Below are 25,593 nucleotides of genomic sequence, written 5' to 3' on the forward strand. Positions count from 1 at the left end.
ATATACTGCAGCCTACCAGGAAAAGTTATTGATCGCCTTTAACTTAAAAGCAGCGTTTTCGCTCGGGTCTGATGTGCTCGGGTCTAATGAGCTCGCGTAACGCGATCGGGTCTAATCGGGTCTAATGTGCTCGGGTCTGATGAGCTCGCGTAACGCGATCGGGTCTAATCGGGTCTAATGTGCTCGGGTCTGATGAGCTCGCGTAACGCGATCGGGTCTAATGTGCTCGGGTCTGATGAGCTCGCGTAACGCGATCGGGTCTAATGTGCTCGGGTCTGATGTGCTCGGGTCTGATGAGCTCGCGTAACGCGATCGGGTCTAATGTGCTCGGGTCTGATGTGCTCGGGTCTGATGAGCTCGTGTAACGCGATCGGGTCTAATGTGCTCGGGTCTGATGAGCTCGCGTAACGCGATCGGGTCTAATCGGGTCTAATGTGCTCGGGTCTGATGTGCTCGCGTAACGCGATCGGGTCTAATGTGCTCGGGTCTGATGAACTCGCGTAACGCGATCGGGTCTAATGTGCTCGGGTCTGATGAGCTCGCGTAACGCGATCGGGTCTAATTGGGTCTGATGTGCTCGGGTCTGATGAGCTCGCGTAACGCGATCGGGTCTAATCGGGTCTAATGTGCTCGGGTCTGATGTGCTCGGGTCTAATGTGCTCGGGTCTGATGAGCTCGCGTAATGCCCCCACCTTCCCGTTTATCGCAAACCGGTATTTCCCACAAGACGCGGCGAAACCGGGTGTGACGTCATAGCATCCCGGGATGTAGTACAGAAAACAAATATAGTTAAAACACTTCTAACTTTAACTAACAAATGAATTACTAAGCGAAAATATTATAAACTAAGTAACTGCCATAAAGGCAGCACAATGCTTTTCTTCGAGTGTTTTCCATGTTGATGAGGGTGAGTACAAATGACTGATTTACAATAATTTAATTGTGAAAGTGCGCTTGATTTATCGTACAATTTCATTGGACCTCTGTGAACTACTCAACAATTTTATTGGTCTACTGTTACGAGGCAAAATGTTTACGAGGCGGCATGAAAAAAAACAATGTATTAGCCGCTCTGGATTAAAGGCCGCAGAGTTCAAAGCTGTTCAAAATGTGGGAAAAAAGTAGCGGCTTATAATCCGGAATCTACGGTATTTTGGATATATACCTCAAGAATGGTTGAAAAGAGATAAATATTTATGAATATATTGTTGGTGGCTGGTAAAAAGACTCTTACTAGGAAATGGTTATCACAGAAGAGCCGAACTTTAAGTACATGGATGGAAATTACAATGGACATTTACAAAATGGAGAAGATAACAGCATCTGTTAATCATAAGCTGGAACAATTTGATTCATACTGGGAAAAATGGTTTAACTACATAATGCCTCATAGGTCTGATTTTATTCTCACAAATCAATGAATCTGTTGTAAAAAAAAAAGATCACTCCCTACTTGTACATAGTTCTTTCCTTTTGCTTGTTTTTTTCTTTCCATTCTTTTCTATAAGTGTATACCCCAGATAAATACTTTGTAGAGATTTTGTGATATATATGATTATATGATATATACAATGTCTGAAATACATCTTATGGAAATGTTTGCTTGATGAACTTCAGTAAAAAAATAAATTACAAAAAAAATCAATTAACCTAGTAGCATATCTTGCAGTGACATCAATAACTGCTGCATTAGCACTGACCCTTAACTGCTTAATCGTTAATGAAATTGTGTAAACTGAATGCTCGAGTAAATCTGTTTATTTCTTGTAGGAAGCCACGACACAACTATACGACTGTGGGATTTGGTAGCAGGGAAAACTAGAGTCACTTTAACCAATCATAAGAAGTCTGTTCGTTCTCTCATTCTCCATCCAAGACAGTACGTCTTATTCTATATTGTTTCTATATTGTGTTAATATTTTTGGTCTGATTGAACAATTAATGAGGTGGTTACTTTGATTAAAATTGGGCATTGTGAATTTTACTTTGTTTTATTTATTCACAAAAGTTTATCAACCATGTGTTATGTGATCAATGTATTTATTTTATTATAGGTATACTTTTGCTTCTGGTTCTCCAGATAATATAAAGCAGTGGAAGTGTCCAGATGGTATTTTTATTCAGAATCTACCCGGTCACAATGCTATCATCAACACACTTGCTGTCAACTCAGATGGCGTGTTAGTATCTGGAGGTAAGCCATAGAGGTAGAAAGTATCAAAAAAAAAGGGAATTATCTTCTTTAGGCCAAAACCACATTTTTTGCCCATATTAGGGCAGGTTTAATTAAACTTCAGAGTGGCAGTGATGCAGTTGGTAGTACTGCTACCTCACAGTCCCAGAGGCACGGTTTCAATGCTGACTTTGATTACTGTGTCTGTGGTGTTTGTGTATTCTTCATGGCATCTTTTGGATTTCAGTTTGGGTGCTCTGGTTTCCTTGCACATCCCAAAGATTTATGAGTTGTTGGGTTAATTACACCTAGTCTAGATGAATGGCAAAATCTGGTGAAAATGAAAATTTGGGATTAATGTTGGATTAGTGTAATGGGTGGTTGATGATTAGTAGAGACTCGATGGGTTAAAGGGCCTGTGTCTGTGTTCTATACTATGACACCTCACTAGATCTCTATAAATTAAACTTTGATAATGTGGTAAAGTGCACAAAATAATCTTGTGAAATGTGTAATGGTGATCAATTACAGGAGCTCCCATGGTGACAAATGACCTGACTTAAGGGAATCTAGTTTTACTCAAGTTCTCTTGTACACTTTTTAAAGCACTTTTCAAGATAGAAATAATATATTTTGTGGTTTTCACTAATGACTGGATACAATATACACTCAGTGAGGTCTTCTGCTGTATCCACTTCAAGGTTTGACACGTGTGTTCAGAGGTGCTATTCTGCACACCTTCTTGTCAGCCTGAATGAGAGCTTATTACAAGGTATTTTCACCTACTGCCACTCACCGAATGGTTTCTGGTTTTGCACCATTCTCTGTAAACTCTAGAGAATGTTGTGCGTGAAAATTTCAGGAGATCAGTGGTTTCTGAGATACTCCAACCAGCCTGTATGGCATCAATCATTCCACAGTCAAAAGCACTAAGATCAGATTTTTTTCCACGTTCTAATGTTTGGTCTGAATAATAATGTCTGCATGCTTTATTGCATTGAGTTGTTGCCACGTGATCGACTGATTATATATCTCATTAACGAGGAGATGTACAGGTTTACCTAGCGGGGCAGCTCAATTTGTATGAACATCGCTTCCTGTGTGTAAGCTGTATTTTATCATTTCCTGCACTGTTCATTTGGATTCAATTTATCATTTATTTGCCCTCGGAATAGCAAATTCTGTAGGTTTTAAGTTTTGTTAATAACGGTAAACATTATAAATATATTTTGAAGGGAGTACTATGTTTATTATTGTTATCGTTGCACCACAAGTTCTCTACACAGCATGGTTATGGAGTGTTCCATATGTGTATTACTTTGGTTAACACTGATATCAAGAATAATAAACAGTTTTATTCAGTATATTCAGCTACGCAACATTCTGTATTGTACTTATTTGCTGCAGTTTCACTAGTAAGATCTCATTAAAAACCCTGAAGAAAGCTTCTGTCTTGGGTGTTTTTTAAGAAGGTGTTTAGCTGGAGGCTGAACAAATGCTATGGCTGTCCAGAGGCAGTCAAAGAATCTCTCGTCAGTAGACTTGGTAATTTTCCAGACCTCCCTCTCAACTACAAGTCACGAAAAGCAATGATTACGTACTCGGACTGACAGCAAGAAGAATAAACCCTGTAGTGGAGAAATAGTCAAGTAGAGAACAAAGCATCGTGCCAACTATCCGCCATTTTCATTCCTGGTGAATTCGTCTGTCACCAAGCAGAAATGTGAAATGTCGCTAGTTTTATGCTCTCAACTTCTGGTAACATGTCATTCAAAGAGAGGTCTCCAGCAAAAATATGGGAAACCAGAACCCCTATCACAGACAACATAACTGAAGTACAAACCCCTTGATATAAGACTTCAGCTGCTCAACAGTCCGTGGTCTCCGTTGTCTGATTCTCCTCTTCATGATGCACCATACATTTTCAATAGGGGATAGATCTGGACTGACAGCAGGCCAGTCAAGCACACGCACTCTGTGTCTACAAAGCCACGCTGTTGTAGCCCGTGCAGAATGTGGTCTGGCATTGTCCTGCTGAAATAAGCATGGACGTCCCGGGAAGAGACGTCACCTTGATGGCAACTTATGTCTCTCTAAAATCCTAATATACACCTCAGGGTCAATGGTACCTTCACATACATGCAACTCACCCATGCCATGAGCACTGATGCACCCCCATACCATCACAGATGCTGGCTTTTGCACCTTTTGCTGATAACAATCAGGATGGTCGTTTTCATCTTTGGCACGGAGAACTCGACGCCCGTTTTTTCTGAAAACTAGCTGAAATGTGGACTCAGCTGATCACAGTACACGGTTCCACAGTCTTTCGGTCCATCTGAGATGAGCTCGGGCCCAGAAAACTCGCCGGCGTTTCTGCATAGAGTTGATGTATGGCTTCCTCCTTGTGTAATACAGTTTCAAGTTGCATTTCTGGATGCAGCGACGGACTGTGTTAAGTGACAGTGGTTTTCCGAAGTACTCCCGAGCCCAGGTGGCTTTAATTGTCACAGTAGCATGACGGTTTCTTAGGCAGTGCCGCCTGAGGGCTCGAAGATCACGCGCATTCAACAGTGGTTTCCGACCTTACCCTTTATGCACTGAGATGTCTCTGAATTCTCTGAATCTTTTCACAATATTATGTACTGTAGATGTTGAAAGACCTAAATTCTCTGCAATCTTGCGTTGGGAAATGTTCCTTTTGAACTAACTAACAATTCTCTCACGAATTTTGGCACAAAGGGGTGAGCCATGACCCATCCTTGCTTGCAAAGACTGAGCCTTTGATGGACGGTACTTTTATACCCAGTCGTGATACCTCACCTGCTACCAATTAGCCTGATTAATGTGGAGTCTTCCAAACCGGTGTTACTTGAATATTCTGTGCACTTTTCAATCTTATTTTAACTCTGTCCCAACTTTTGTTGAGTGTGTTGCAGCCATCAAATTCTAAATTTGTGTATATTTACAAAATACAATTAAGTTGGTCAGTAAAACTATTGAAAATCTTTTCTTTGTACTTTTGTCAGTTAAATAAAGGTTCACGTGAATTAACATATCACAGATTTTTGTTTTTATTGCATTTTGGAAAATATCCCAACTTTTCTGGAAATGGGGTTTGTAGAAAACTCTCCAATAGATGATGCCCTATCCATAAGAAATCTGACTCCTTAAGGAAATGCAGAGGATTCAGAAAAACACTTGCAGATTGGCCACACTTTCTAAAGAAGCAATCGATATATTTCAACCATATACCATCAAATGACTCTAGAGCAGTGTTTTCCAACCTTTCTTAGCCCTGAAACGCTTCCATACTTGCCAATGCTCCCCAAAAGCACTTCCATACTTGGCAACGCCCCTCTTCGGCACAATATACTTTCTGGTATTGTATGTAAGTGTAGCTTGTAGGTAAGCAAACCAAATACCATGATATACTTTTGCTCTACCAGATTTAGGCAAGCTGATCTTCTGTCACTTACAGCATGATTATAAGCTGGCCCCTTCCATTGAAGTTGAGATCTTCCTTTGAATTCAGATTCAGTTTATTGTCATTTAGAAACCACAAATGCAATGCAGTTAAAAAGTGAGACAACGTTCCTCCAGAATGATATCACAAAAGCATACGACAAAACAGACTACACCAGAAAATCCACATAACGTTTGGCAATCCCCAGTTCAGAGTCCGGAGAGACTGCTGCGTATTAATATCGCACTACCATCTTAGCGTGTTCCCCAGAAAGGAGCTCCAAATCCACCAGACAAACAAGACCAAAAACTAAAGCCACAAGACCTGCACAAAACCACATAGTTACAACAGTGCAAACAATAGCATAATTGATAAAAAAAAACAGACCATGAGCACAGTAAAAATAGTCCAAAGATGTTAAAGGACTGTAAGTTCAAAAGAAATCACCACACAGTTTCCACAAGTCCCGAGGGTCCCGACAGACTCGCCATCCCATGCCAGCGGCAGGAGGGAATACCCCCGCTATGGACTCCCATGGCGCCGCCCGATTCAGCCTCGCAGACGCAGCACACTATGAAAGCTCCATCGAAACCAGCCTCGCAAACGCAGCACACACCGAAAGTGACCTGACCGCAGCGAACTCCGAGCCAACGACCATCCCCTCCGGCACAGCTGCTCCGAGCACCATCCTCTGCCGAGCGTATTAAGACAGCCCCGCCATCGGCAATGCGACCCTGAGGACTGGGGCCTGTTCTTCCCAGCAGAGTCCCGGACCTCACAGCAGCAGCAACGAAGAAGGTCTTTCTGGAGATTTCCTGATGTTCGTCTGTGCTCCCACGTCTGTTTTCAATCGATTATGATTGCGCACGGCACCCCACTTCACAAAAAACAGATAATCAGCTCCGGAGTGGCCGCTGCAAGCTGCGTCGTGCCGCCATCTTGGAATCACACAGCTGCTCTCCACAACAACTCCTACCTAACAACAGAGCATGTCTCATGTCCCTTAGTCAGAAGGAAATCCTAAATGAAAGAAAAAAATTCTTTCATTGGGAGATTCTTCAAGAACATTCATGCTGAACCAGCTCCTCCACAAGATTTAACAAAGAAAAGTGGTATTTGCCCAACATTGATGTTTCCCTCCTCCAAAAACCTGCACAAATAAGAAATGTCAAAACCATTTTTCTGAATGACGTGCTCTTGTGACGCCAGACCTCAATAGCAGTCTGCTCAGAGTCCTCATGTGCTTCAGAACTGAGTCCATCGCAGTGATAGCAAACACTGAATAAATGTTCCCCAATTTCTGAGTGAGACAGGATCATCGAGACTACCTCAGATTCTTGTGGTTTTTTTGATCATCAACTGGGCAAGGAGATTGTGGAATACCACATGGGACTTCATGTACTTGGTAGCTGGCCCTCACCAGCTGTGACAATAAGAAGACAGCTATCGAGGGAGAGAATGTATTCAGTACTGAAGCACAGAGGCACGTAGGGACATGTTTATATTGATGATGGTCTTAAATCACTTTCTAGTGCAGAAGGAGCAATCAACATGCTGAACACAGCACAAAACATGTTGGCACAGTTTAATCTGACTTCTAAAATTGCATCCAGCAATCATGCAACATTTCCCATCTGAAGATCTGGCCCAAGGTCTACAGAATTTTGATCTTGTACAGGATTTCCCTCCTATGAAGTGCAGTCTGGACCTTGGATGGGACCTCATTATGAACACCTTTACTTCCCTGGTCACTGACAATATGATATGTTCTCGACTATCAGCAGCTTATTTGATCCTCTTGAATTTGCTGCTCCTGTCAGTATCCAGGGGCACTTCATGTTCAGAAATCTGACCTCAGACACTTGTGGACAGGACGTCCCACTTCCAAGAGAGAAACATGAGCAATGGCACCATCTGGATCTTAAAGGCTTTAAGTCGTCGATGGATTTTTGAGAAGGTGTTAAGCTCACTGCATAGGGCAGTACACTAATAAAGTAGTCTTATCAGTTTAGTATTAAGGTGAATATGCAGTGAAATTAAAGAAATATTAAGTGTTTCCAGAATGATACAGTTATGGATAAACATATGTTTCTGATAATACAGAATAATTTGCTTACAGACAACAATCAGGAAACCAACCTTTGTGCAACCCAGTGGTTGCCTGTATATAGAAATTGCTGATTACCTGCGCTGTAAAATTAACTTGAGTAGATCTTTTCCACTGTCTGTATTAATTTAAAGCTATGTCTATTTAAATAACTGTTAAGCAAAACGTTGGCATTGCAATATTTTAAGAATGTTAGTTTTCCAAGAGCACAATGATGCATGGTGTTTATCAGCTACCACACAGGAATTGTACCACACTCAACAAGATAGTGTAAGTCACAACAAAAATATTGCACGTTCTTATGTTGTTACATGTATTTGCATGCTTAATACATTGTTATTTTAAATTTATATCAACAGCTGACAATGGCACTATGCATCTTTGGGACTGGAGAACTGGGTATAACTTCCAAAGAATACATGCTGCTGTGCAGCCAGGCTCCTTGGATAGTGAATCTGGGATTTTTGCATGCACCTTTGACCAGTCAGAAAGCAGGTTACTTACAGCAGAAGCTGATAAAACAATCAAAGTCTACAAGGAAGATGACATGGCTGTATGTATTAACATATTCTTGTTCTATAAGGAATAGCAATATCAATTTTTTGTGACTGGATTTCATCATGTTTTTATGACCAGATGTGAATAGCATCTTTGTCCAATTTAATCAAGCTACTGGAATAGAAACTGCCTTATCACCTGTCTAAAAATGTGCCAGAAACTTAATGCAATTTGTAATGTGCAGAAAGAAAAAAAGGCAAAGTTTAGAATAATACTTGTAAAGAGTTGGATAATTTCTAACTTGGTCAACAGTGTGGCATAAAATGATATATTGATAGAGATGTTCAAAATTACAAGGTATAGATGGGTAAATGCAAGCTGACTTTTTCCACTCAGGTTGGGTGGGACTACAGCCAGAGGTCATGGGTTATGGGTGAAAGGAAAAGTTTAAGGAGAACATGAGGGGAAACTTTCAGTCAAAGAGGGGCGTGAGAGTGGAATGAGCTGTCATGCAAGCTGTATTTCAGTATTTAACAGAAGTTTGGATAGGTTCATGGAATGTAGGTATATGGAGGAATGTAGGCCCTGATGCAAGTCGATGGGAATAAGCAGTTTAATTGATTTGGTATGGACTTAGATGGGCAGAAGGGCCTGTGCTGTGCTTTTCTATGATTGACAATTATATTAAACAAGGTAGAGCCCTGGATGTGGTGTTTGATAAAGTTCTCCATGGTAAACTCATTCAGAAAGTATGGAGGTATGGGATCCAGGGAATTTTGGCTGTGTGAATGCAGAATTGGCTTGTCAATAGAAGCAGAGTGTGGTTGTAGGTGGAGAACGTTCTGCCTGGAGGTCAATGACCAGTGGTGTTCCACAGGGATCTGTTCTGGACCCATGCTAATGGCAGAGTTGTGAATAGTACGGAGGGTTGTTATAGGTTGCATTGAGGACATTGGCAGGGTACACCTTAATGGGCGTTTCTTACGATTTCAGTGGGACAGCAACATTAATCACGGGTTTCATCATTGAATCCAGTGTTGTGAGATGTAAAGTCCCCTGTTATGTGTCCGGCTGTGCCGTGTTGTTGGTGGAGTGGGCAGCGTGGTGTTTGTCTCGATTCGGGTCACAACACCAGAATTGCCAGCGAGGTCTACACACCATGTATTATATTAGTCAACAGAAAACCTCAAGTCCCTGCAGTTCTGTCACCAAGTTATAGGAAAGATGTCAACAGAATAGAGAGAGTACAGAGGAGATTTACTAGAATATTACCTGGGTTTCAGCACCTAAGTTACAGAGAAAGGTTGAACAAGTTAGGTCTTTATTCTTTGGAGCATAGAAGGTTGAGGGGGGACGATAGAGGTATTTAAAATTATGAGGGGGATAGATAGAGTTGACGTGGATAGGCTTTTCCCATTGAGAGTAGGGGAGATTCAAACAAGAGGACATACTAGGTTCAGTACCACGTGCATCCACATCTTGGACACACTCAAATGGGACATCTGCCTCTCCCAGGCTTTCAATACCCGTACCCTTTTCAGATTCTAAATTCCCCTGATCCTCCCAGTTTCTCTCTGGGAAACTCCCTTCCGGAGTAAACTCAACCCCGCGGGCTGAAACAACCTCGTCTGCCAACCCAGCGGACCTCACCAAGGTAATGGCATCCTTTTCATCTAGGACTGCCCTCATTTCATTATCGGGAACACCTTGATAACTCTCAACTTCTTCAAACAGGGCTGCCACCCCCGACAGATCATCCATGTCCAACTCTGGACCTTTTAACAGCTTTTCCCGTCTCTCATCTTTATTTCCTACCTCTAGGACCTTTCTCTTCGCTAAGGGAAGATCTCGCTCCTCTCCCTTAACCCATTTTACTTTACTACTCTTCGGTTTACCACCCTCAGAACCCTCGTGGTACAGGGTTGGTAGGACCGTCTCGGCCAAATCAATACTGGCCAGATTTAAACTGCTCGCTTGCTCAGCTGCCGCTCTCGACAGGCTGCGAGTGACCGCGCATGCAGGATAGCTCGGGGACGCTATGGGCGGGGCCTCAACACGCACCGGTTGGCGGGTCATAGTCATGGCCGACCAAACTTTTCCTCCTGCTAAATCATTTCCAAGGAGGACGTCCACGTCAGTTCTCGGGAATTCTGATGGCACCCCCATTTCAACTGATCCATACACCAGCTCACAATCCAAAATGACCCTACGTAAAGACACCCTTTCTGTCCATTTTCCTATTCCTCTCAGGGCTACCTCGCCCGTCGGAGGTCCGAATTGTAATACGTTACGGCTAATTAATGATAGCTCCGCCCCCATGTGTCTCCAAATCCGTACGGGAATTGGTGGGTCCCCCTCCCTCACAGACATGGTTCCGTGTGACAGATAAATCTCCGACCCCTCGCGCTCTCTGCTTACCTGGGACCCTCTTGCCGATTTTCTGATTACCACTGCACACCCGATAGGGACCGCTGCTTTCCCTCTCTCTGGCTCCTTTCTCGGAGCAAAGCATTTTGATGCAATATGTCCCACCTTTCCACAATTAAAACAGGTTAAACCAGGAAATCTCCAGCTTTCTTGCCTTTCCCCCTCAACCTTACCACTAGCTCCCGGCGGGACCTCTGCCTCACTTGGCGGACTTCCTCGATCGTTCCCATGGTCTCTCTGGGAACTTTTTGGCGAGGAAAACTTTGTCTTGTGGGTTAGAGTATATTCATCTGCAAACCTAGCAATTTCTGAGATGGACTGATTCGTCCTCTCATTCAAATACATCCGGATCTCTTCTGGAACACAACCTTTAAATTCCGCAATCAAGAATAACTCCCTGAGACGCCCATAATTCTCGGCCACCTTTTCTGCGGTGCACCAATGGTCCAAGAGCACACCCTTCTCATGGGCTAGCTCGGTATACGTTTGATTCCACCCTTTCCTTAAATTTCTGAACCTTTGTACGCTTCAGGTACTAACTCGTAACCCTGGAGAATGGCCTCCTTTACTTGGTCATAATTCCCTTCCCCTTCCGGGGGCAACGCTGCATATGCCCGCTGTGCTTTCCCTCGTAACACACTTTGTAACAACGCCTCCCACTGCTCTCTGGGCCACTTCTGATTCACTGCCACCTTTTCAAAAAGCAAGAAATAATTATCAACATCCGTCTCCTCGAACGGGGGGACCAACCTCAACGCCCGACTAACATCAAACCCCTCCTCTCTCTCTACCCCTTTCTCTCTTCGCTCTTGCCTTCGCCTGTCCAGCTCCAACTCATGGCTCCTTTGTTTCTCTTTCTCAGCTGCTTCTAGCTCTTTTAACTGGAGCTCATGAACCCGTTTCACCTCTAATTCCTTTAGTTTGAACGCCTGCTCCCTTTCTCTGTCAGCCCATTCCTTTTCCTTCTCAGCCCGTACCTTTTCTTTCTCAGCTGCTTCCAGCTGCTTTACTTTAAATTCATGTTCCAACCTTACTTTCTCCAACTCTAACTGATCTGTCCCACTCGCTAATATCTTTTTGGGGATATTTTCCAAATCCTCAGCTGCAAACACCTTCTTCCCAATATAACACTGAGTTATGACCCTTCGCACTTCCCGCTTTTTCATTGATGACCTCACCTCTGTGAGGTCTAACCCCTTCGCCAGATTTACCAAGTCTAATTTGGTACCCTTCTCTAGCGCCCCCGGAGTCGGGTTTCTCATAAATTCATCCACATCCATCTTTGCTGGTTTTCTGTCTGGCTACCTGCGTACCCAGATTCAAGTTTGGACTTACAGCCCGATTCACTGACCCTCCCCTTTGGTTTCAAATCCCGAGACGAGTACCCCACTTGTTACGTACCCCGTAACTGGGTGGCTTACCAGCAAAGATAGAGAGGTCCGCTGAAGTCTGATGGTACTATTTTCAAACGTTTTCTATTTATAAAGGGGCACAAACGTATGGTTAATACAAAACATTCAGATCATATACGTCATCAATACTCAATCTAAAGCACAGGTATAGTAATAATCAATCAGAAATAAGCTCTATCGTTGTCTAGGGCAGGGGTGTCAAACTCATTTTAGGTCACGGGCCGGATTGAGCAAAATGCAGCTTCATGCGGGCCGGATCAGTCGGACGCGTGCGAACGCAGCTTTCGTTGCCTCCGTTTTTTCAGCCTGCTCTCATGTGTCTCAGTCTCTGCTATAACTACAAAGTGTTTCACTTTACAAATTCCGTTTCTTATGAAGAAGACTGCCGAATAAACACTAAAAACCCTGAAAACCTGGTACCTGAATAAACTCAGCATTAGCCATATCATACGCCATAGGCGCTTCGATTACTGGGGCCAGCTTTAATAGTAATTAGATATTATCTCGCGGGCCAAAGATAATTCCACCGCGGGCCTTGAGTTTGACATATATGGTCTAGGGGATAATACTGAGTCCAATGGAAATATAAAAGTCACTCAGAAGTCTGCAGGCTTTTCCGTTTGGGAACCGCTGGCATTTCACGTGTTGGAGAGAGGGATTGGTGAGAGAAAGGAACACTTGCCCGTTGTCTTTGCGAAGCAAATCCCTGTTGTTAGTTAAAAACGGTTTTTCCTTTGGTTTCAGCCACAGACTCCCGATCCGGAATCTAACGCACGTGGCTTCCTTCAAAATGGCTTCCCGCTCCAACGGGAAGCGCTATCGTGTCTTCTTAGTGTGTCTCCTTGGTGCGCCTTGGCAGCCCACCTTTTATCGGGACTTGCAGGGTTGTAGCTGTCAATCAGGGTGGGGTGAGGCAATCTCTCCTCCAGAGCGGAAAAAGTAAAATCAGTGTGTTTTTAAGATGATTGGGGGGGGATGTCAGGTGGGTGCATGGAATGCCTTGCCAGGTGCGTAGTACTTTAGGACATTTCCAAAACTCTTAGATAAGCCCATGGATAATAGAAACATTCAAGATTTTTAAAAAGCAGAGCTTTCAGCTAGTTTTCACTGAGCTGCACAATCCACACTGGGGGTGTGTGAAAAGAGCTACTTTTTAATCAGGGTGGCAATCAAGATTTTGAAGGCAATGTTTCACAGCAGTTTTCTGATTTGAGGAGGGATCCATTAGAGAGGGCCAATAAGAATAATTCAAGTGCAAGCAGAGCGGCCATTCCTGTGAGTGTGCCGGTCTTTTTGGCTCATCAGGTGTAGGTGAGATCAGGCTTGAGTGAGGTAGATTGTCTTGTAAGTTACTCTCTCTGTTCGTATTTGTTCATTCCTTATCTGGCATAGTATAGTGAGAATGACGCTGGGGCAGACAGACCACATACTTTATTGATCCCGAGGGAAATTGGGTTTCGTTACAGTCACACCAACCAAGAATAGTGAAGAAATATAGCAATATAAAACCATAAATAATTAAACAATAAGTTAATCATGCCAAGTGGAAATAAGTCCAGGACCAGCCTATTGGCACAGGGTGTCTGACAGTCCGAGGGAGGAGTTGTAAAGTTTGATGGCCACAGGTAGGAATGACTTCCTATGATGCTCAGTGTTACATCTCAGTGGAATGACTCTCTGGCTGAATGTACTCCTGTGCCTAACCAGTACATTATAGAGTGGATGGGAGTCATTGTCCAAGATGGCATGCAACTTGGACAGCATCCTTTTTTCAGACACCACCGTCAGAGAGTCCAGTTCCACCCCCACAACATCACTGGCCTTACGAATGAGTTTGTTGATTCTGCTACCCTCAGCCTGCTGCCCCAGCACACAACAGCAAACATGTTAGCACTGGCCACCACAGCCTTGTAGAACATCCTCAGCATCTTCCGGCAGATGTTAAAGGACCTCAGTCTCCTCAGGAAATAGAGACGGCTCTGACCCTTCTTGTAGACAGCCTCATTGTTCTTTGACCAGTCCAGTTTATTGTCAATTCGTATCCCCAGGTATTTGTAATCCTCCACCATGTCCACGCTGACCCCTTGGATGGAAACAGGGGTCACCGGTGCCTTAGCACCGGTGTTTTTGTATTGTGTGTGGGGTGTGGGAAGGCTGGGGGACTGGAGACTGGGAAACACATCTGCACCAGGTGTACCAAGCTACAGGTCTTGAGCGAATGTATTGAGGATCTGGAGCTGCATCTCAATGACCTTTGACTCATGGGAGAATGAGGAGGTGATAGAAAGAAGCTACTCCTAACTTGCAGGAGTCACGTAACTGGGTGACTGTCAGGAGGAGGAGAGGACTTGCACAGCCAGTGCAGAGTACACCTGTGGCTGTTCCCCTCAATAATAAGTATATAACTTCAGATGCCGTTGAGGGGTCGACCTACTGGGGGTGGTGGGGGGTTGGGAAGACACAGTGACCAAGTGTCAGGCACTGAGTCTGGTGCCGTGGCTCAGACGAGCAGAGAGGTGAAGAAGACTGCAGTGTTGATAGGAAGGAACAGAGATGAGCATCTGTGGCAACAATAGAGACGCCCAGAAGATAGTATGTTGCCTCCCTGGTGCCAGGATTGGAAATGTCTCAGGTGGCATTTTCAAAGGCAAGGGTGAGCATCCAGAAGGCTTAGTACATATTTGGAGAAGGAAGGCTGAGAATCGGAGTGGGAGTGCTGCGGGAGCCATTTTGATTTTTTCTTCTTCTCATTGGAGTTAAGACAGGCAGGAGGGACTGTGCAGACGTGTGTCGTCAGGCAGTGAAGCGCTGAGTGTGAGGGCAGCTTGTTGTTCTCGGTGTCGGATGTGGGAGGTCCTGGAGTCTCCTAGCCTCCCGGACGTCCATATCTGCGCCAGGTGCGCCGAGCTGCAGCTCCTAAGGGATCGTGTTAGGGAACTGGAGCTGCAGCTTGATGACCTTCATCTGGTCAGGGAGAGTGAGGAGGTGATAGAGAGGAGTTACAGGCAGGTGGTCACATCGGGGCCATGGGAGGCAGACGTGGGTCACGGTTAGGAGGGGGAAGGGGAAGAGTCAGGCACTAGAGAGTGGCTGTACCCCTTGACAATAAGTACTCCTGTTTGAGTACTGTTGGGGGGGAACAGCCTACCTGGGGGAAGCAACAGTGGCCGTGCCTTCGGCACAGAGTCCAGCCTTGTAGCTCAGAAGGGTAGGGAAAGGAAGAGGAAGGCAGTAGTAATAGGGGACTTGATAGTTAGGGGGTCAGATAGGCGATTCTGTGGACGCAGTCAGGAGACCCGGATTATAGTTTGCCTCCCTGGTGCCAGGGTCTGGGATGTTTCTGATCGCATCCAAGATATCCTGAAATGGGAGGGTGAGGAGCCAGAGGTCGTGGTACATATAGGTACCAATGACATAGGTAGGAAAAGGGAAGAGGTCCTGAAAGGAGAATGTAGGACGTTAGGAAGGGTGTTGAGAAGAAAGACCACAAAGGTAGTAATCTCGGGATTACTGCCTGTGCCACACGACAGTGAGAGTAGGAATGGAATGAGGTGGAGGATAAATGCATGGCTGAGGGAATGGAGCAGGGGGCAGGGATTCAAGTTTCTGGATCATTGGGACCTCTTTTGGGGCAGGTGTGACCTGTACAAAAAGGACGGGTTGCACTTGAATCCTAGGGGGACCAATATCCTGGCAGGGAGATTTGCAAAGGCTACTGGGGAGACTTTAAACTAGAATGGTTGGGGGGTGGGAATCAAATTGAGGAGACTAGGAGAGAGGAGGTTAGTTCACAAATAGAGAAAGCTAGTAGACAGTGTGTGAGGGAGGATAGGCAGGTGACAGAGAAGGGGAGCGCTCAGACCAAAGATATAGAGGAGAAGGAAGAAAAAGATAATAAAGTTGTTTGCACCGTTAAGGATAAACGGAGAGTAAGAGGTGGAGAGTTTCTTAAATGCATCTATTTTAATGGAGCATTGTAAGAAAGGTGGATGAGCTTCGAGCATGGATTGATACCTGGAAATATGATGTTGTAGCTATTAGTGAAATATAGTTGCAGGAGGGGTGTGATTGGCAACTAAATATTCCTGGATTTCGTTGCTTCAGGTGTGATAGAATCGGAAGGGCAAGAGGAGGAGGTGTTGCTTTGCTTGTCAGAGAAAATATTACAGCGGTGCTTTGGCAGGATAGGTTAGAGAGCTCATTTAGGGAGGCTATTTGGGTGGAATTGAGGAATGGGAAAGGTGTAGTAACACTTACAGTGGTGTATTATAGACCACCTAATGGGGAGCGAGAATTGGAGGAGCAAATTTGTAGAGAAATAGCAGATATTTGTAGTAAGCACAAGGTTGTGATTGTGGGAGATTTTAATTTTCCACTCATAGACTGGGAAGCCCTTTCTGTAAAAGGGCTGGATGGTTTGGAGTTTGTAAAATGTGTGCAGGATAGTTTTTTGCAGCAATACATAGAGGTACCAACTAGAGAACGGGCAGTGTTGGATCTCCTGTTAGAGAATAAGATAGGTCAGGTGACAGAGGTATGTGTTGGGGAGCACTTTGGGTCCAGTGATCCCAATGCCATTAGTTTCAATAGAATTATGGAGAAGGATAGGACTGGACCCAGGGTTGAGATTTTTGATTGGAGAAAGGCTAACTTTGAGGAAAAGCGAAAGGATTTAGGAGTGGATTGGGACAATTTTTTTTTTATGGAAAGGATATAATAGAGAAATGGAGGTCATTTAAAGGTGAGATTTTGAGGGTACAGAATCTTTATGTTCCTGTTAGGTTGAAAGGAAAGGTTAAAAGTTTGAGAGAGCCATGGTTTTCAAGGGATATTGGAAACTTGGTTTGGAAAAAGAGGAAGATCGACAATAAATATAGGCAGCATGGAGTAAATGAGGTGCTCGAGGAATATAAAGTAATCTCTGGATTGCTGCCTGTGCCATATGCAAGAATAGGATGATTTGGCAGATGAATGTATGGCTGAGGAAATGCAGTGGGCAGGGGATCAGATTTATGGATCATTAGAATCTCTTCTGGGGAAGGTATGACCTGTACAAAATGGATGTGTTACACATGAACCCAAGGGGGTCCAGGTTGGCTAGAGTTGTTTAGGTGGTTTTATACTAATTTGGCAGGAGGATGGGAACCAGAGTAATAGTGTGGAAGATGAGATAATTGGTTTACAAATAAGCATTGTGTAGTGAGAGTTTTAGCAAGAAGAGGTTGATGATAGGGCAAACTTGCAGTCAACAGGATGAGTTACAAGGTAAAAGGTGAAAAAATCAAAAAACGTGAACAAAATCAAAAAGATGAATACAGAACTAAAAGTGTTGTATTTGAATGTGCAGTATATAGAATAAGAGAAATGAACTTGTAGCACGGTTACAGATTGGCAGGTGTGATGTTGTAGGCATCATGGCTGCAAGAAGCTGGGAGATTAACATCCAAGAATGCAAATTGTATTGAAAGGACAGGCTCTTTTGGTAACAAATTAAATCATTACAAAGAGGGTTGGAAGGTGTTGAATTATTGTTGTTAGAGCTAAGGAACTGAAAGGGTAAAAAGACCCAGATGGGAGTTGTATACAGACCCCCAAACAGTAGTAATGTGGCCTACAAGTTACCACAGGAGATTAAAAATGCGTACGAAAAGGGGGATTTCAATATGTGCGTAGATTGGAAAAATCAGGTTGGTGCAAGTTCCAAAAGAGTGAATTTGTAGAATGCCTATGAGACGGATTTTTAGAACAGCTCAGTGGTTGAGCCCAGGAGGGGATCAGCTGTTCTGGATTAAGTGTTGTGCAATGACCAGAATTGATTAGAGAGCTTGAGGCAAAAGAACCCTTGGAGTGATCGAATTCACTCTGAAATTTGAGAGAGAAGCTAAGGTCAGATGTATCAGTATGACATAGAAACATAGAAAACCTACAGCATAATACAGGCCCTTCAGCCCACAAAGTTGTGCCGAACATGTCCCCTCCTCAGAAATTACTAGGTTTACCTATGGCCCTCTGTTTTTCTAACCTCCATGTACCTATCCAAAAGTCTCAAAAGAACCTATCGTATCCGCCTCCACCACCATTGCCGGCAGCCCATTCCACACAATCACCACTCTCTGAGTAAAAAAACTTAACCCTGAATAGTAACAGTGATATTGAGGAGTAGATAGGGAAACAGATCCTCGAAAGGTGTAATAATAAGTGTTGTTATGATGGAAGATTTTAATTTCCCAAATGTCAATTGGCATGTGGATAAATGTGAGGTTATCCACTTTGGTGGCAAGAACAGGAAGGCAGATTACTATCTAAATGGAGTCAAGTTAGGAAAAGGGGAAGTACAACGAGATCTAGGTGTTCTTGTACATCAGTCAATGAAAGCAAGCATGCAGGTACAGCAGGCAGTGAAGAAAGCTAATGGCATGCTGGCTTTTATAACAAGAGGAATTGAGTATAGGAGTAAAGAGGTCCTTCTGCAGCTGTACAGGGCCCTGGTGAGACCCCACCTGGAGTATTGTGTGCAGTTTTGGTCTCCAAATTTGAGGAAGGACATTCTTGCTATTGAGGGAGTGCAGTGTAGGTTCACAAGGTTAATTCCTGGAATGGTGGGACTGTCATATGTTGAAAGATTGGAGTGACTGGGCTTGTATACACTGGAATTTAGGATGAGAGGGGATCTGATTGAAACTTATAAAATTATTAAGGGATTGGGCACACTGGAGGCAGGAAGCATGTTTCTGCTGATGGGTGAGTCCAGAACTAGAGGCCACAGTTTAAGAATAAGGGGTAGGCCATTTAGAACAGAGATGCGGAAAAACTTTTTCACCCAGAGAGTAGTGGATATGTGGAATGCTCTGCCCCAGAAGGCAGTGGAGGCCAAGTCTGGATGCATTCAAGAGAGAGTTAGATAGAGCTCTTATAGATAGCGGGGTCAAGGGATATGGGGAGAGGGCAGGAACGGAGTACTGATTGTGTATGATCAGCCATGATCACAGTGAATGGCGATGCTGGCTAGAAGGGCTGAATGGCCTACTCCTGCACCTACTGTCTATTGTCTATCTCCCTAGAGAAGGGGTTTAGAGGGGTGGAGTTTGTTAAGTGTGTTCAGGAAGGTTTCTTGACCAAATATGTAGGTAGGCCTATAAGAGGAGAGGCTGTACTTGATTTGGTATTGGGAAATGAACCTGGTCAGGTGTCAGATCTCTCAGTGGGAGACCATTTTGGAGATGGTGACCATAATTCTGTCTCCTTTACAATAGCATCGGAGAGAGATAGGAACAGACAAGTTAGAAAAGCGTTTAATTGGAGTAAGGGGAATTATGAGGCTATCAGGCAGAAAATTGGAGGCTTAAATTGGAAACATGTTCTCAGGGAAAAGTATGGAAAAAATGTGGCAAATATTCAGGGAATATTTGTGTGAAGTGCTGTATAGGTACGTTACAATGTGACAGAGAAGTTACGGTAGGGTACAGGAACCGTGGTGTATAAAGGCTGTAATAAATCTAGTCAAGAAGAAAAGAAAAGCTTACAAAAGGTTCAGAGAGCTAGGTAATGTTAGAGATCCAGTAGATTATAAGGCTAATGGGAGCTTAAGGAGGAAATGAGGAGAGCCAGAAGGGGCCATGAGAAGGTCGTGGTAGGCAGGATTAAAGAAAACCCCAAGGCATTCTACATGGTAAATGGTAGGGCATTGAAGAATGCAGTAGAACAGAGAGATCTAGGAATAATGTTGCATAGTTCCCTGAAGGTGGAATCTCATGTGGATAGGGTGATGAAGAAAGCTTTTGGTATGTTGGCCTTTATAAATCAGAGCATTGAGTATAGGAGTTGGGATGTAATGTTAAAATTGTATAAGGCATTGGTAAGGTCGAATTTGGATTATTGTGTACAGTTGGTCACCGAATTATAGGAAAGATGTCAACAAAATAGAGAGAGTACAGAGAAGATTTACTAGAATGTTACCTGAGTTTCAGCACCTAAGTTACAGAGAAAGGTTGAACAAGTTAGGTCTTTATTCTTTGGAGCGTAGAAGGTTGAGGGGGGACTTGATAGAGGTATTTAAAATTATGAGGGTGATAGATAGAGTTGACATGGATAGGCTTTTTCCATTGAGAGTAGGGGAGATTCAAACAAGAGGACATGTTGAGAGTTAGGGGGCAAAAGTTTAAGGGTAACACGAGGGGAGAGTGGTAGCTGTGTGGAACGAGCTTCCAGTAGAAGTGGTAGAGGCAGGTTTGGTATTGTCATTTAAAGTAAAATTGGATAGGTGTATGGACAGGAAAGGAATGGAGAGTTATGGGCTGAGTGCGGGTCTGTGGGACTAGGTGAGAGTAAGTGTTTGGCACGGACTAGAAGGGCCAAGATGGCCTGTTTCCTGTGCTGTAACTGTTATGGTTATAAGTATGTGAAGAGCAAGAGAATAAAACATGAAAGAATAGGACCTATCAAGTGTGACAGTAGAAAAGTGTATGGAACCTGAGGAAATAGCAGAGGTACTTAATGAATACTTTACTTCAGTATTCAAAATGGAAAAGGATCTTGGTGATTGTAGTGATGACTTTCAGCAGACTGAAAAGCTTGAGCATGTAGATATTAAGAAAGAGGATGTGCTGGAATATTTGGAAAGCATTAAGTTGGATAAGTCACCAGGACCAGTTGAGAGGTACCCCAGGCTACTGTGGGAGGTGAGGGAGGAGATTGCTGAGTCAGTGGCGATGATCTTTGCATCATCAATGGGGACAGGAGAGGTTCCATTGGATTGGAGGGTTGCGAATGTTCTTCCTGTATTCAAGAAAGGGAGTAGAGATAGCCCAGGAAATTATAGACCAGTGAGTCTTACCTCAGTGGTTGGTAAGTTGATGGAGAAGATCCTGAGAGACAGGGTCTATGAACATTTGGAGAGATATAATATGATTAAGAGTAGTCAGTGTGGCTTTGTCAAGGGCAGGTCGTGCCTTATGAGCCTGATTGAATTTTTTCAGGATGTGACTAAGCACATTGATGAAGGAAGAGCATAAGAGCATGTAGTGTATAAGGATTTCAGCAAGGCATTTGATAAGGTACCCCTTGAAAGGCTTATTGAGAAGTAAAGAGGCATAGGATCCAAGGGGACATTGCTTTGTGGATCCAGAACTGGCTTGCCCACAGAAGGCAAAGAGTGGTTGTAGACGGGTCATATTCTGCACGGGGATCAGTCACCAGTAGGATGCCTCGGATCTGTTCTGGGACCCTTACACTTCGTGATTTTTATAAATGACCTGGATGAGGAAGTGGAGGGATGGGTTATTAAGTTCACTGATGACACAAAGGTTGGAGGTGTTGTGGATAGTGTGGAGGGCTGTCAGAGATTACAGTGGGACATTGATAGGATGCAAAACTGGGCTGAGAAGTGGCAGATGGAGTTCAACCCAAATAAGTGTGAGGTGGTTCATGTTGGTACGTCAAATATGATGGCAGAATATAGTATTAATGGTGAGACTCTTGACAGTGTGGAGGATCAGAGAGATCTTGGGGTCCAAGTTCATAGAACGCTCAAAGCAGCTGCGCAGGTTGACTCTGTGGTTAGGAAGGCGAATCGTGTATTGCCCTTCATCAATTGCGGAATTGAAGTTAGGAGCCAAGAGGTTTAAGGTGCCAGGGAGTAGGTACAGAGGAGATGTCAGGGGTTAAGTTTTTTACTCAGAGAGTGGTGAGTGCGTGGAATGAGCCGGCGGCAACGGCGGTGGAGGCGGATATGATAGGGTCTTTTAAGAGACACTTAGATAGGTACATGGAACTTAGTAATAATAGCTGTAGGTAAGCCTAGTAATTTCTAAGGTTGGAACATGTTCAGCACAACTTTGTGGGCCGAAGGGCCTGTATTGTGCTGTAGGTTTTCAATGTTTCTATCTCCTCTGTACCTACTCCCCAGCACCTTAAACCTGTGTCCTCTTGTGGCAGCCATTTCAGCCCTGGGAAAAAGCTATCCACACGATCAATGCCACTCATTATCTTATACACCTCTATCAGGTCACCTCTCATCCTCCTTCGTTCCAAGAAGAAAAGGCGGAGTTCACTCAACCTATTCTCATAAGGCAAGCTTCCCAATCCAGGCAACATCCTTGTAAATCTCCTCTGCGTCCTTTCTATGGGTTCCACATCCTTCTTGTAGTGAGGCGACCAGAACTGAGCACAGTACTAAAAATGTGGTCTGACCAGGGTCCTATATCGTTGCAACATTACCTCTCAGTTCCTAAATTCATTTCCACAATTGATGAAGGCCAATACACTATATGCCTTCCCAACCACAGAGTCAACCTGCGCAGCTGCTTTGAGCGTCCTATGAACTTCGACCACAAGATCCCTCTGATCCCTCACACTGCCAAGAGTCTTACCATTAATACTATATTCTGCCATCATATTTGACCTACCAAAATGAACCATTTCACACTTATCTGGGTTATCTCCATCTGCCACTTCTCAGCCCAGTTTTGCATCCTATCAATGTCCCACTGTAACCTCTGACAGCCCGCCACGCTATCCACAACACCTCCAACCTTTGTGTCATCAGCAAACTTACTAACCCATCCCTCCACTTCCTCATCCAGGTCATTTATAAAAATCACCAAGAGTAAGGGTCCCAGAACAGATCCCTGAGGCACCCCACTGGTGACCGACCTCCGTGCAGAATATGACCCGTCTACAGCCACTCTTTTGCCTTCTGTGGGCAAGCCAGTTCTGGATCCACAAAGCAATGTCCCCTTGGATCCCATGCCTCTTTACCTTCTCAATAAGCCTTGCATGGGGTACCTTATCACAATGCCTTGCTGAAATCCATATACACTACATCTACTGCTCTTCCTTCATCAATGTGCTTAGTCACATCCTGAAAAAATTCAATCAGGCTTGACCTTCCCTTGACAAAGCCATGCTGACTATTCCTAATCATATTATACCTCTCCAAATGTTCATAGACCCTGCCTCTCGGGATCTTCTCCATCAACTTACCAACTACTGAGGTAAGACTCACTGGTCTATAATTTCCTGGGCTATCTCTACTAGCTTTCTTGAATAAAGGAACAATATCCGCAACCCTACAATCCTCCGGAACCTCTCCTGTCCCCATTGATGATGCAAAGATCGTTGCCAGAGGCTCAGTGGACTTATGGAAATTACAGAGGCATTAGAGGCAGTTGGCCAGATTGATTAGAAAAGAACACTGGCAGGGATGGAAGCTATTCAGAAGGCACAGGATATATACACCCCAAAGAGGAAGGAGTATTGAGGAACCATAGCTAACTAGCCAACATAAAAGCCAAAGAGAGGGCATACAATAAAGCAAAAATTATTGAGGAGCTTTTAAATGCCAGCAGAAAGCAACTAAAAAGTGATTAAGAAGGTAAAGATGGTATGTGAAAGTAAGCTAGCCAGTAACAGTAAAGACAAAACCAAAAGATTCTTCAGATTATTAATTGTGAAAGAGAGGGAAGAGTGAGATACTAGACTGCTGTAAAAATTGCTGGAGAGGTAGCAACGGGGACAAGGAGATGACGGACAAATTGAATAAGTATTTTGCATCAGTCTTCATTGCGGATGATCCTAGCAGTTTGGTGGAAGTTCCAGGTGTCTGGGGTCATGAAGTGTGTGATGTTACAATTACTGGAAAGAAGGTTCTTGGGAAACTGAAAGGTCTGAAGTTAGGTAAGTCACCTGGACCAGATGATGTACGCCCCAGGGTTCTGAAAGAGGAGGCATTAGTAATGCTATTTCAAGAATCAATTAATTCTGACATGGTTTCAGAAGACTGGAAAATTACAAGTATCACTCGACTCTTCAGGAAAGGAGAGAGGCAGAAGAAAGGAAGTTATAGGCCAGTTAGTCTGACCTCAGTGGCTGGGAAGATTTTAGACCATAAGACAAAGGAGCAGAAGTCGGCCATTCGGCCCATCGAATCTGCTCCGCCATTTCATCATGAACTGATCCAATCTCCCCTTTAGTCCCATTCCCCCGCCTTCTCACCATAACCTTTGATGCCCTGACGACTCAGATATCTATCAGTCTCTGCCTTAAATACACCCAATGACTGCCACCCTTGGCATCAAATTCCATAGATTCACCACCCTCTGGCTAAAATTTTTTTTCCACATCTCTGTTCTGAATGGGCGCCCTGTAATCCTCACGTCATTTCCTCTCATACTAGACTCCCCCACCATGGGAAACAACTTTGCCACATCCACTCTGTCCATGCCTTTCAACATTCAAAATGTTTCTATGAGGTCCCCCCTCATTTTTCTAAACTCCAAGGAGTACAGTCCAAGAGCAGTCAAACATTCCTCACATGTTAACCCTCTCATTCCCGGAATCATTCTAGTGAATCTTCTCTGAGCCCTCTCCAATGTCAGCACATCCTGTCTTAAATAAGGAGCCCAAAATTGCACACAGTATTCCAAGTGAGGTCTTACCAGTGCCTTATAGAGCCTCAACATCACATCCCTGCTCCTATACTCTATTCCTCTAGAAATGAATGCCAACATTGCATTCGCCTTCTTCACCACCGATTCAACCTGAAGGTTAACCTTAAAGGTATCCTGCATGAGGACTCCCAAGTCCCTTTGCATCTCAGAACTTAAAAAATAATTTAAATAATAGTCTGCCCGTTTATTTCTTCTACCAAAGTGCATGACCGTACACTTTCCGACATTGTAATTCATTTGCCATTTCTTTGCCAATCTATCCAAGTCTCTCTGCAGACTCTGTTTCCTCAGCACTACCGGCCCATCCACCTATCTTTGTATTATCAGCAAACTTAGCCACAAAGCCATCTATTCCATAATCCAAATCGTTGGTATACAACGTAAAAAGAAGCGGCCCCAACACGGACCCCTGTGGAATACCACTGGTAACTGGCAGCCAACTAGAATGGGATCCCTTTATTCCCACACTCTGTTTCCTGCCGATCAACCAACGCTCTATCCACATATGTAACTTTCCCGTAATTCCATGGGCTCTTGTTTAGCAGCCTCATGTGGGGCACCTTGTCAGAGGCTTTCTGAAAATCCAAATACACAACATCCACTACATCTCCCTTATCTAGCCTACTTGTAATTTCCTCAAAAAATTGCATTAGGTTTGTCAGGTAGGATTTTCCTTTAAGGAAATCATGCTGAGTTCTGCCTATCTTGTCATGTGCCTCCAGGTACTCCGTAACCTCATCCTTGACAATCGACTCCAACCACCGATGTCAAGCTAACAGGTCTATAATTTCCTTTTTGCTTCCTTGCCCCCTTCTTAAATAGCAGAGTGACATTTGCAATCTTCCAGTCCTCCAGAACCAGGCCAGAATCTATTGACTTTTGAAAGATCATTGCTAATGCCTCCACAATCTCCACAGCTACTTCCTTCAGAACACGAGGGTGCATTCCATCTGGTCCAGGAGATTTATCTACCCTTAGACTATTCAGCTTCCTGAGTACTTTCTCTGTCATAATTGTGACTGCGCATTTCTCTTCACTGACACCCTTGAATGGTATATTGCTGA

The 25,593-nt window shown here is 43.9% G+C and overlaps 1 protein-coding gene across 3 annotated transcripts in view; it reads left to right on the forward strand.

Annotated features, from left to right (window-relative positions):
* Positions 1–25,593, forward strand: part of plrg1 (pleiotropic regulator 1) — a 103,406-nt gene that overhangs the window by 74,215 nt on the left and 3,598 nt on the right. For all 3 annotated transcript variants that reach the window (XM_073043146.1, XM_073043147.1, XM_073043148.1), the window contains 3 exons: positions 1,771–1,879; positions 2,055–2,194; positions 8,106–8,299. In XM_073043146.1, the coding sequence (XP_072899247.1) occupies positions 1,771–1,879; positions 2,055–2,194; positions 8,106–8,299 (443 nt within the window). The remainder of the gene's footprint in view (positions 1–1,770; positions 1,880–2,054; positions 2,195–8,105; positions 8,300–25,593) is intronic.

The sequence above is a fragment of the Hemitrygon akajei genome, chromosome 4 (genome assembly GCF_048418815.1).
Source record: "Hemitrygon akajei chromosome 4, sHemAka1.3, whole genome shotgun sequence".
In the NCBI taxonomy this organism is placed as follows: domain Eukaryota; kingdom Metazoa; phylum Chordata; class Chondrichthyes; order Myliobatiformes; family Dasyatidae; genus Hemitrygon; species Hemitrygon akajei.